Below are 12,361 nucleotides of genomic sequence, written 5' to 3'. Positions count from 1 at the left end.
CTTTCAGCCAATTTGTGTGAACTCGGTGCAGTTCGTGTAATTGTTTATTATTTTTAAATAAAATAAATAACACATTTCCATAAGTATTTAGACCCTTTACTAAGGAATTACAGCCTCAAGTCTTCTTGGGTATGAGCAGTGGCGACCTGTCATTCAGGGCAGGTAGGGCAGAGCACCGCCCGTTTTGAGCCCCACATTTTTAGCTTGCCTGTTTTACATGTTATTTTGGCATTACAGTATTTTTCAATTGCTAACAAGCGTCGGTCAATACTGAAGCCACTTTTTCAAAACTCTTCACCCAGTCTGCATTACCAATATGCATCTTGGCCAAACAGTTAATCTCACCTCAAACTCACTCAAACCACCAAAACACTTTATACATGTCTCAAAATAAGCTTGTTCGATCATAACACTGGCAACAATTCTCACTCAGAAAGCATACATTGTCACTCATAACACACGGACCTAAAAAAAACACTAACAGGGAGCATTAAATAAATCAACTTTTTTCTTTGAAGTTTGAATAATTTTTCACAAATCGGTATAAAATAAGAATAACACCTTTTCACTTTGACTGTACTAAAATATATGTAAAAAGAATTAATCGGAAATACAGCAATTTGCTTCAATAGCCTTTATTTTTGTTCTATATCTTTGCATATGGTAATTTACTTGTGAAAAATAAAGAGTTGAAACAAAACAAAATTCCAGGGCTGTATTAATAATTACATCAACATGTATAGTATAATCACTCATACAATACAGTACTGTGACAGATCTAGTTCTCGCTCTCCTGCATTTGGCCACAAGTTCTCATTAACATCACATCTTATGTCTTCTCTGGCGAAGCATCTTGGAAAGTATCTTTTGGAATGTCTAATCCAACCCTGGCAGTCTTCAGGAGAAGTGTCTCCACACCCTGGCAGTCTTCAGGAGAAGTGTCTCCACACCCCACATTCATTGCATCCAGCAAGGGCATCTGGATGGTGGTGATAAACCTTCCACCTCCACGCAGAGAAAAACCCCATAGAGGAGTTTAGGAACAGGGAGTATGGAGGCAGGAATAGTATTGACATTCTGGGATGTGCAGCAAACCAGTCTGACTGCCACAGAGTAGTGGAATGCCACATTATCCAACACAACAAAAAGGTAGGGGTGTTTCTTGCTCCCCTCTCCTCCGCTGGCACAAGTCGAATATGCAGGTCATCCAGAAAATAAAATGAGCCTCTGTATTATCGGGGCCAATGTGGGAGGCAACCTTTGGATCCTACTGAAAAACAAAAACAAACCAATACATTTCAAAATGTCAGTACATGTAAAAGTGTGAACATACTGTATTGTACTGTGATACAGTGCCTTGCGAAAGTATTCGGCCCCCTTGAACTTTGCGACCTTTTGCCACATTTCAGGCTTCAAACATAAAGATATAAAACTGTATTTTTTTGTGAAGAATCAACAACAAGTGGGACACCATCATGAAGTGGAACGACATTTATTGGATATTTCAAACTTTTTTAACAAATCAGAAACTGTAAAATTGGGCGTGCAAAATTATTCAGCCCCTTTACTTTCAGTGCAGCAAACTCTCTCCAGAAGTTCAGTGAGGATCTCTGAATGATCCAATGTTGACCTAAATGACTAATGATGATAAATACAATTCACCTGTGTGTAATCAAGTCTCCGTATAAATGCACCTGCACTGTGATATTCTCAGAGGTCCGTTAAAAGCGCAGAGAGCATCATGAAGAACAAGGAACACATCAGGCAGGTCCGAGATACTGTTGTGAAGAAGTTTAAAGCCGGATTTGGATACAAAAAGATTTCCCAAGCTTTAAACATCCCCACTGTCAAACATGGTGGTGGCAGCATCATGGTTTGGGCCTGCTTTTCTTCAGCAGGGACAGGGAAGATGGTTAAAATTGATGGGAAGATGGATGGAGCCAAATACAGGACCATTCTGGAAGAAAACCTGATGGAGTCTGCAAAAGACCTGAGGCTGAGACGGAGATTTGTCTTCCAACAAGACAATGATCCAAAACATAAAGCAAAATCTACAATGGAATGGTTCAAAAATAAACATATCCAGGTGTTAGAATGGCCAAGTCAAAGTCCAGACCTGAATCCAATCGAGAATCTGTGGAAAGAACTGAAAACTGCTGTTCACAAATGCTCTCCATCCAACCTCACTGAGCTCGAGCTGTTTTGCAAGGAGGAATGGGAAAAAATTTCAGTCTCTCGATGTGCAAAACTGATAGAGACATACCCCCAAGCGACTTACAGCTGTAATCGCAGCAAAAGGTGGCGCTACAAAGTATTAACTTAAGGGGGCTGAATAATTTTGCACGCCCAAATTTTCAGTTTTTGATTTGTTAAAAAAGTTTGAAATATCCAATAAATGTCATTCCACTTCATAATTGTGTCCCACTTGTTGTTGATTCTTCACAAAAAAATACAGTTTTATATCTTTATGTTTGAAGCCTGAAATGTGGCAAAAGGTCGCAAAGTTCAAGGGGGCCGAATACTTTCGCAAGGCACTGTATGTAGTTCAATTGAAGGACGTACATATCACCTGTTGTTTTGCCGAAAAGTCTGTACGATTGATGCAACTGTTGAACGCTGCAATTTTGGTTGCACCCTTCAACCGGCCTCTCTCAAAGAGAGCATGGTTTACAACATGGTCATTAATTGTGGCCCTTATCTCAGAGACCACCGCGCTTGGTCTTCCTCTCCTTGTCCTCCACACTTGTCTCCCTCTCCCTGCAGGACACTTGGGGTAGGCTTTCAGCTGAAATTGCAATCAGCTGTGTTTGGAATGATTAAATATTCTCGTGAGATTCTCTGTTTCAATCTGGTTACTACAAAAATGTACGACATTTGCCATCATTCTGTTTTGAATGTGTTTTTAACACGTGTTGGCATTTGAAAACGTGCTGCAAATATATAGTTTAGCAGGTAGTGGAGTATGTGTGAAGAGTTTTGACCAATGCATGTTATCAATTGAAGAAACGAATACGTGTCACATATCAGTTTGCAAACAAAGTTAAAAAATATATTAATCATTGAGTTAAGAAAGCCACATACAAACATGGTCTCTTTTTTTGTTTTCTTGAGTAAGGCAGCTCCAAAATGCAGGTGTTTCAGCCTAGCGCAGTGCTTTCTGTGGTGGTGGGGCAAAGCCAGCAGAAAATACGGAGCGTTGTGCCATGATTGGCTCAGTGTTTTGTCACTCATGGGGACTTGACGTGGAGCTTAATTTTTGTGCAGTGTGAACAGTATGTCATCTATAGGCTAAGAAAGCTTCTTATTCAATTGTGGGGTTTGACTAGTTTAAGATGTTTGGTGAGAATTACAATCAAAAGTACAAAATCAATTCTACCTCTTAAAGGAGCAATAGCCTAAATTGGCTGTACAATTTTCAATTACAGCATTATTTAATCTGGAGTTAGTATTCTACTATTTATTCTGTTAACAATAATAGTTTCATGTTAATAGTACTGGATCTTCTGATTAGAAATATGTCTCATCTTGTAACTAAATGCAATTTATTAGCGTCCAAAATGTAAGTAGGTATATCTACTGTAGCATTTCAATAACACATGCTGATGGAATGGCTTGTCCTACAGTTTGGAGTTTCTAGTGCATGGCCATCAGACTGTTAAATAGTCACCACTAGCTGCCCCCCCCCAGTACCCTGCACTGAACTTTAGTCACTGTCACGAGACGGCTACCACTCAGTTACTCTCCCATGCACCTGAGGGCAGCAGCCTCTATGTACATAGTCATGGAACATTGGTCACTTTAATAAATGGTATTCTAGTCCCTTTAAATAATGTTTACATACTGTTTTACCCACTTACAGTTGAAGTCAGAAGTTTACATACACCTTAGCCAAATACATTTAAAAACTCAGTTTCACAATTCCTGACATTTAATCCTAGTAAAAATTCCCTGTCTTAGGTCAGTTAGGATCACCACTTTATTTTAAGAATGTGAAATGTCAGAATAATAGTAGAAAGAATGATTTATTTCAGATTTTATTTCTTTCATCACATTCCCAGTGGGTCAGAAGTTTACATACACTCAATTAGTATTTGGTAGAACTGCCTTTAAATTGTTTAGCTTGGGTCAAAAGTTGTGGGTAGTCTTCCACGTGCTTCCTGGAAGACTAAGTTGGGTGAATTTTGGCCGATTCCTCCTGACATAGCTGGTGTAACCGAGTCAGGTTTGTAGGCCTCCTTGTTCGCACACGCTTTTTCAGTTCTGCCCACAAATGTTCTATGGGATTGAGGTCAGAGCTTTGTGATGGCCACTCCAATACCTTGACTTTGTTGTCCTTAAGCCATTTTGCCACAACTTTGGAAGTATGCTTGGGATCATTGTCCATTTTGAAGACCCATTTACGACCAAGCATTAACTTCCTGACTGATGTCTTGAGGTGTTGCTTCAATATATCCACATAATTTTCCTTCCTCGTGAAGCCATCTATTTTGTGAAGTGCACCAGTCCCTCCTGCAGCAAAGCACCCCCAAAACATGATGCTACCACCCCCGTGCTTCACGGTTGGGATGGTGTGCTTCGGCTTGCAAGCCTCCCCCTTTTTCCTCCAAACACAACAATGTTCATTATGGCCAAACAGTTCTATTTTTGTTTCATCAGACCAGAGGACATTTCTCCAAAAAGTACAATCTTTGTCACCATATGCAGTTGCAAACCGTAGTCTGGCTTTTTTTAAATGGTGGTTTTGGAGCAGCGGCTTCTTCCTTGCTCAGCGGCCCTTCAGGTTATGTCGATATAGATACTTTTGTATCCGTTTCCTACAGTATCTTCACAAGGTCCTTTGCTGTTGTTCTGAGATTGATTTGATCTTTTCGCACCAAAGTACGTTAATTTCGAGGAGACAGAACGAGTCTCCTTCCTGAGTGGTATGACGGCTGCGTGGTCCCATGGTGTTTATACCTGTGTACTATTGTTTGTACAGATGAACGTGGTACAGGCTTTTGGAAATTGCTCCCAAGGATGAACCAGACTTGCGGAGGTCTGCAATTTTTTTTCCTGAGGTATTGGCTGATTTCTTTTGATTTCCCCATGATGTCAAGCAAAGAGGCACGGAGTTTGAAGGTCGGCCTTGAAATACATCCACAGGTACACCTCTAATTGACTAAAATGATGTCAATTAGCTTATCAGAAGGTTCTAAAGCCATGACATTTTCTGGAATTTTCCAGGCTGTTTAAAAAGCAGTCAACTTAGTGTATGTAAACTTATGACACACTGGAATTGTGAGTGAAGTATAAGTGAAATAATCTGTCTGTAAACAATTGTTGGAAAAATTACTTGTCATGCACGACTTGCCAAAGCTATAGTTTGTTAACAAGAATTTGTGGAGTGGTTGAAAAACGAGTTTTAATGACTCCAATCTAACTGCCGACTTAACTGTATGTATGTATGTACGTACGTACGTACAGTGGGGCAAAAAAGTATTTAGTCAGCCACCAATTGTGCAAGGTCTCCCATTTAAAGATGAGAAAGGCCTGTAATTTTCATCATAGGTACACTTCAACTATGATAGACAAAATGAGAAAGAAAAAAAAATATATATATTAAAAAATAAATAATAATAATAAAAATAAATACAACTTTTTATTTTATTTAATTTTTTTAAATCGGGAAAATCAGGATAGGATTTTTAATGAATTTATTTGCAAATTATGGTGGAAAATAAGTATTTGGTCACCTACAAACAAGCAAGATTTCTGGCTCTCACAGACCTGTAACTTCTTCAAGAGGCTCCTCTGTCCTGCACTCGTTACCTGTATTAATGGCACCTGTTTGAACTTGTTATCAATATAAAAGACACCTGTCCACAACCTCAAACAGTCACATTCCAAACTACACTATGGCCAAGACCAAAGAGCTGTCAAAGGACACCAGAAACAAAATTGTAGACCTGCACCAGGCTGGGAAGACTGAATCTGCAATAGGTAAGCAGCTTGGTTTGAAGAAATCAACTGTGGGAGCAATTATTAGGAAATGGAAGACATACAAGGCCACTGATAATCTCCCTCGATCTGGGGCTCCACGCAAAATCTCACCCCGTGGGGTCAAAATGATCACAAGAACAGTGAGCAAAAATCCCAGAACTACACGGGGGGACCTAGTGAATGACCTGCAGAGAGCTGGGACCAAAGTAACAAAGCCTACCATCAGTAACACTACGCAGCCAGGGACTCAAATCCTGCAGTGCCAGACATGTCCAGGCCCGTCTGAAGTTTGCTAGAGAGAATTTGGATGATCCAGAAGAAGATTGGGAGAATGTCATATGGTCAGATGAAACCAAAATACAACTTTTTGGTAAAAACTCAACTCATCGTGTTTGGAGGACAGTTGCATCCAAAGAACACCATACCCACTGTGAAGCATGGGGGTGGGGGTGGAAACATAATGCTTTGGGGCTGTTTTTCTGCAAAGGGACCAGGACGACTGATCCGTGTAAAGGAAAGAATGAATGTATCGTGAAATTGAGTGAAAAACCTCCTTCCATCAGCAAGGGCATTGAAGATGTAACGTGGCTGGGTCTTTCAGCATGACAATGATCCCAAACACACCGCCCGGGCAACGAAGGAGTGGCTTCATAAGAAGCATTTCAAAGTCCTGGCGTGGCCTAGCTAGTCTCCAGATCTCAACCCCATAGAAAATCTTTGGAGGGAGTTGAAAGTCCGTGTTGCCCAGCAACAGCCCCAAAACATCACTGCTCTAGAGGAGATCTGCATGGAGGAATGGGCCAAAATACCAGCAACAGTGTGTGAAAACCTTGTGAAGACTTACAGAAAACGTTTGACCTCTGTCATTGCCAACAAAGGGTATATAACAAAGTATTGAGAAACTTTTGTTATTGACCAAATACTTATTTGCAAATAAATTAATTAAAAATCCTACAATGGGATTTTCTGGATTTTTTTTCCTAATTGTTTTCTGTCATAGTTGAAGTGTACCTATGATGAAAATTACAGGCCTCTCACCTTTAAGTGGGAGAACTTGCACAATTGGTGGCTGACTAAATACTTTTTTGCCCCAGTGTGTGTGTGTGTGTGTGTGTGTGTATATCTCACACACACACACACACACACACACACATATGAAAAGAAACATCCCTTTTCCAAGGCAGGTCCTCACCAGACATCTCCGGCAACAACGTTGCCTATGGGCACAAATGCACTGTCACTGGACCAGACAGGACCGACAAAAAGTGCTCTTCACTGACAAGTCACGGTTTTGTCTCACCAGGGGTGATGGTCGGATTCGCGTTTATTGCCGGAAAAAAAATTGCGTTTACACTGGGACTTGTTGGATCGGAGGGTGAGGGCTAGGGCCATTCCCCCCAGAAATGTCTGGGAACTTGCACATCTGGGAAATCTGTCTGAACTGGCAAATCTGGTCCAGTCCATGAGGAGGAGATGCACTCCAGTACTTAATGCAGCTGGTGGCCACACCAGATACTGACTGTTACTTTTGATTAAGACCTCCTTTGCTCAGGGACACATTATTCAATTTCTGTTAGTCACAGGTCTGTGGAACTTGTTCAGTTTATGTCTCAGTTGTTGAATCTTATGTTCATACAAATATTTACACATGTTAACTTTGCTGAAAATGAACGCAGTTGGCAGTGAGAGGACGTTTCTTTTTTGCTGAGTTTAGTAACCCCACAAAAAAAGTGTTAAACAAATCTAAAAATATTTTATATTTGAGATTCTTCAAAGTAGCCACCCTTTGCCTTGATGACAGCTTTGCACACTCTTGGCATTCTCTCAACCAGCTTCACCTGGAATGCTTTTCCAACAGTCATGAAGGAGTTCCAACATATTCTGAGCACTTGTTGGCTGCTTTTCCTTCACTCTGTGGTCCATCTCATCCCAACCCATCTGAATTGGGTTGAATTTGGGTGATTGTGGAGGCCAGGTCATCTGATGCAGCACTCCATCACTCTCCTTCTTGGTCAAATAGCCCGTACACAGTCTGGAGGTGTGATGGGTCATTGTCCTGTTGAAAAACAAATGAGTCCCACTAAGCAGCTTTCTACATATCGATGCAGAATGTTGTGGTAGCCCTGCTGGTTAAGTGTGCCTTGAACTCTAAATAAAAATCACAGACAGTGTCACCAGCAAAGCACCCCCACACCATCACACCTCCGCCATGCTTCATGGTGGGAACCACACATGCGAAAACCATCCGTTCACCTACTCTGTATCTCACAAAGACACGGCGGTTGGAACCAAAAATCTCATATTTGGACTCATCAAACCAAAAGGACAGATTTCCACCAGTCTAATGTCCATTGCTCGTATTTCTTGGCCCAAGCAAGTCTCTTCTTCTTCTTCTACAGTAGTGGTTTCTTTGACACAATTTGACCATGAAGGCCTGATTCACACAGTCTCCTCTGAACAGTTCATGTTGAGATGTGTCTGTTACTGAAACTCTGAAGCATTTATTTGGGCTGCAATTTCTGAGGCTGGTAACTGTAATTAACTTATCCTCTGCAGCAGAGGTAACTCTGGCTATTCCTTTCCTGTGGCGGTCCTCACGAGTGCCAGTTTCATCATAGTGCTTGATGCTTTTTGCGACTGCACTTGAAGAAACTTTCAAAAATCTTGACATTTTCCAGATTGACTGCCCTTCATGTCTTAAAAGGAATGTTTCTCTTTGCTCATTTGAGTGGTTCTTGCCATAATATGGACTTGGTCTTTTACCAAATAGAGCCATCTTCTGTATACTGCCCCTACCTTGTCACAACACAACTGATTGGCTCAAACACATAATTTGTGTAATTTCTCCTTAAACTTAACAAGGAACACCTGTTAATTGAAATGCATTCCAGGTGACTACTTCATGAAGCTGGTTGAGAGAATGCCAAGAGTGTGCAAAGCTGTCATCAAGGCAAAGGGTGGTTACTTTGAAGAATCTAAAATATATTTGATTCGTTTAACACTTTCTCTGTTACTACATGATTCCATGTGTGTTATTTCATAGTTTTGATGTCGTCAATATTATTCTACAATGTAGAAAATAGTAAAAATAAAATAAAAACCCTTGAATGAGTAGGTGTCCAAACTTTTGAGTGGTACCATAAATACAAAGTGCCATCGGAAAAAAGTATTCGTTACAAGCCGGATTCTAAAATTGATTAAATAAAATTCAGGAATCTACACACAATAGCCCATAAAAAAAGACAAACAGTTTAGATTATTTGGGGAAATGTATTAAAAACAGGAATACTTTATTTACATAAATATTCAGACCCTTTGCTATGAGGCTCGAAATTGGGCTCAGGTTCATCTTGTTTCCATTGATCATCTTTGAGATGTTTCTACAACTTCATTGGAATCCACCTGTGGTAAATTCAATTGATTGGACATGATTTGGAAAGGCACACACCTGTCCAGATAAGGTCCCACAGTTGACGGTGCATGTCAGAGCAAAAACCAAGCCATGAGGTTGAAGGAATTATCCGTAGAGCGCCAAGACAGGATTGTGTCGAGGGACAGATGTGGGGAAGGGTACCAAAACATTTCTGCAGCATTGAAGGTCCCCAAGAACACAGTGGCCTCCATCATTCTTAAATGGAAGAAGTTTGGAACCACCATGACTCTTTCTAGAACTGTCCACCTGGACAAACTGAGCAATCGGGGGAGAAGAAACAAGATTCTCAGGTCTGATGAAACCAAGATTGAACTCTTTGGCCTGGACGCCAAGCGTCACGTCTGGAGGAAGCCTGGCACCATCCCTACGGTGAAGCATGGTGGAGGCAGGATTTTCACTAGATGCTGCTGGGATTTGCTTCCATTCAGCCACAGGAGTATTAGTGAGTTTGGGTACGGATGTTGGGCGAATAGGCCTGGCTCGCTGTTGGCATTCCAATTCACCCCAAAGGTGTTCAATGGGGTTGGGGGAGGGGCTCTGTGCAGTCCATCAAGTTATTCCACACGAATCTCAACAAACTATTTCTGTATGGACCTCGCTTTGTGCACGGGCATTGTCATGCTGAAACAGGAAAGGGACTTCCCCAAACTGTTGCCACAAAGCTGGAAGCGCAGAATCGTTGAGAATGTAATTGTATGCTGTAGCATTAATATCTCCCCATCACTGGAACTAAGGGGCCTAGTCCGGACCATGAAAAACAGCCTCAGACCACTATTCCTCCTCCCCCAAACTTTACAGTTGGCACTATGCATTCAGGCAGGTAGCGTTCTCCTGGCATTCGCCTAACCCAAATATTATTCTACAATGTAGAACAAAGTAAAAAATAAAAACACTTGAATGAGTAGGTGTGTCCAAACCTCTGACTGGTATTGTATATAATATTTATACTCCGGACTCCAACATCTCTCATCCTAATATTTATATTTCTTAATTCCATTATTTTACTTTTTCGATGTGTGTATTGTTGTTTATTGTTAGATATTACTGTTGGAGCTAGGAACACAAGCATTTCGCTATATCATCACCGCAATATCATCTGCTAAATATGTGTCCGTCCAATAAAATTTGATTTGAAAAACCCAGAGTGCATTGAGTGAACGTTGGAAAAATATATTGGTTAGTTTCTCAATGTGAATGCAAAGAGGATTCAGACCACAAAATAGGTGACATGAACTGGCAAAAGAGTTGAGTCCTCATTCAAAGACAAGGACAGTGTGAATACAAAGACAAGAGTTATTTAAGCTTTTTATTTTACCCCAGAGTTCACTTTAAATAGAGGTCTGTGTGTGAAAACACCCTTCTAGCTGCTTTGAGTGGAAAAGTAGGTGTGGTTTATAGGCTAGACTTTAGCCAAATAGTAAGGAAGGCTATTCACATTTATTATCAAGAATGGGTGCGCCTGTGCTGTTCAGCAAACCCTATGCACATGTCCATGGTCAGGTTTCACCTGAAACGGTCAGGTGTGGGTGTGAGCTGAGTGGAACGCTTACCATAGTTGCCAAAAGTTGTGTATCGACTGCTGTACCTAGCGTAGTTCTTAATAAAGCTACAACTTGGCTGCACTTGCACCAATCTGACCACAAAAGCAGGAACAATGTGTGTAGCCACATAGTTCTACAGAAACTTAATACAGTGTGATTGTTATGCACTACAATGTTGTGCACTGTGCAGTAGTGAATGGGAAGGGAGGGATGGGTGCTGCATTGACACTTCTGTCAACACAGGCGTTATTCAAATTCAATAAGGACAATTTGAAAGAATGATCATAAGGCCAAATCGTGTTTTTGCAGGCTCAATTAACATTGTGTTGAAGATAGCCTACCTTCTTGATAAGCCTGGTAGACATAGTTGATGAACATGATCCTACACAATATATTGGACATGGTGAAATTTCAAAAGCATATTATGAATGAAACAATATTGAGGTTGCTCCAGCTCACACAAAACGCCACTCACTTGTGATTAGCAAACTCGTCCTGTAGAATGGCCACATAAGTAGCTGGGACCAGTCCGGACTCCATCGAACCGGTAAGTTTCTTGGCAAGCACATAATCCCCCCTCTTTTCTATTACCGACAGCTTGTCACCTTCCTTGATAGTCAGCTCCTCCTCGCTCCTGGCTTCGAAATCAAACAGAGCCGCATAGAGCTGAGTCGGTTTCTTCTTGGGGGACGGAGCACGGATATCACCTGAAATAGTGGGGATTTCGGCTGATCGGGTGATATTTGGGTAATGGAATTCGGGCCATATCCAGTTCCACAGCCGACTACAACATGGCATGCAACAACGACAACAACCCTCCATCCCAAACCAATAGCAACGCCGAGGTATCCCAGGGTTTTGAAGGAAACCGCGACAAATTCGACGCGAAAATAAAATATGCCTGTTTAGGAACGCCAGACGCCTTTTAGCCTACAGTTTCGAGACGTCTTCGATCTCCCTTTTCTCTCTTCACAACAAGCATAGTGCAGCATCAGCGATAGTTAGGCTGACAATCAGGAGAAACCGGTTTTGTGTTGCGATTAATCAGGGACACAATACCGATGGCTGCGTGAATGCGGAAACGATATATTGTCGGGAGAGGAGACGATATCCATGCCCACATTGATCCTTGATTCATTTAAAGTACGCCTAAAAAAATACCCCTACCTATACTTGACCTCCAACGAATGATAACCAAATACCGCATCTCTCTGGAATACGGTCAACACCTGAACTGCATTTGCTGAGCCAGGACCACGACATGCTTATAGTCCCAGGGTTTTGGTTTGGAACACTCGACAGCTCCCGCTGTTCCTACATCCGTGAACCTGTCTGCCCACTGCTCCTGCTTGGCGGTTAAATCAACAACGCAGAGGGTAGGCCTATATGCCCATATATATACGCCCTT

At 41.4% G+C, this 12,361-nt stretch overlaps 1 protein-coding gene across 1 annotated transcript in view; it reads right to left on the bottom strand.

The window, feature by feature from the left end:
• Positions 1-12,361, bottom strand: part of LOC110532108 (tyrosine-protein kinase SRK3) — a 21,776-nt gene extending 9,415 nt beyond the window's left edge. Inside the window, exon 1 of the mRNA XM_021615726.2 lies at positions 11,429-12,361. Coding sequence (XP_021471401.1) covers positions 11,429-11,775 — 347 coding nt within the window. The 5' untranslated portion in view covers positions 11,776-12,361. The remainder of the gene's footprint in view (positions 1-11,428) is intronic.

This window comes from Oncorhynchus mykiss, chromosome 9 (assembly GCF_013265735.2).
Source record: "Oncorhynchus mykiss isolate Arlee chromosome 9, USDA_OmykA_1.1, whole genome shotgun sequence".
In the NCBI taxonomy this organism is placed as follows: domain Eukaryota; kingdom Metazoa; phylum Chordata; class Actinopteri; order Salmoniformes; family Salmonidae; genus Oncorhynchus; species Oncorhynchus mykiss.
Note: the sequence above shows the minus strand (reverse complement) of the source record. Positions and strands in the feature narration are given on the sequence as shown.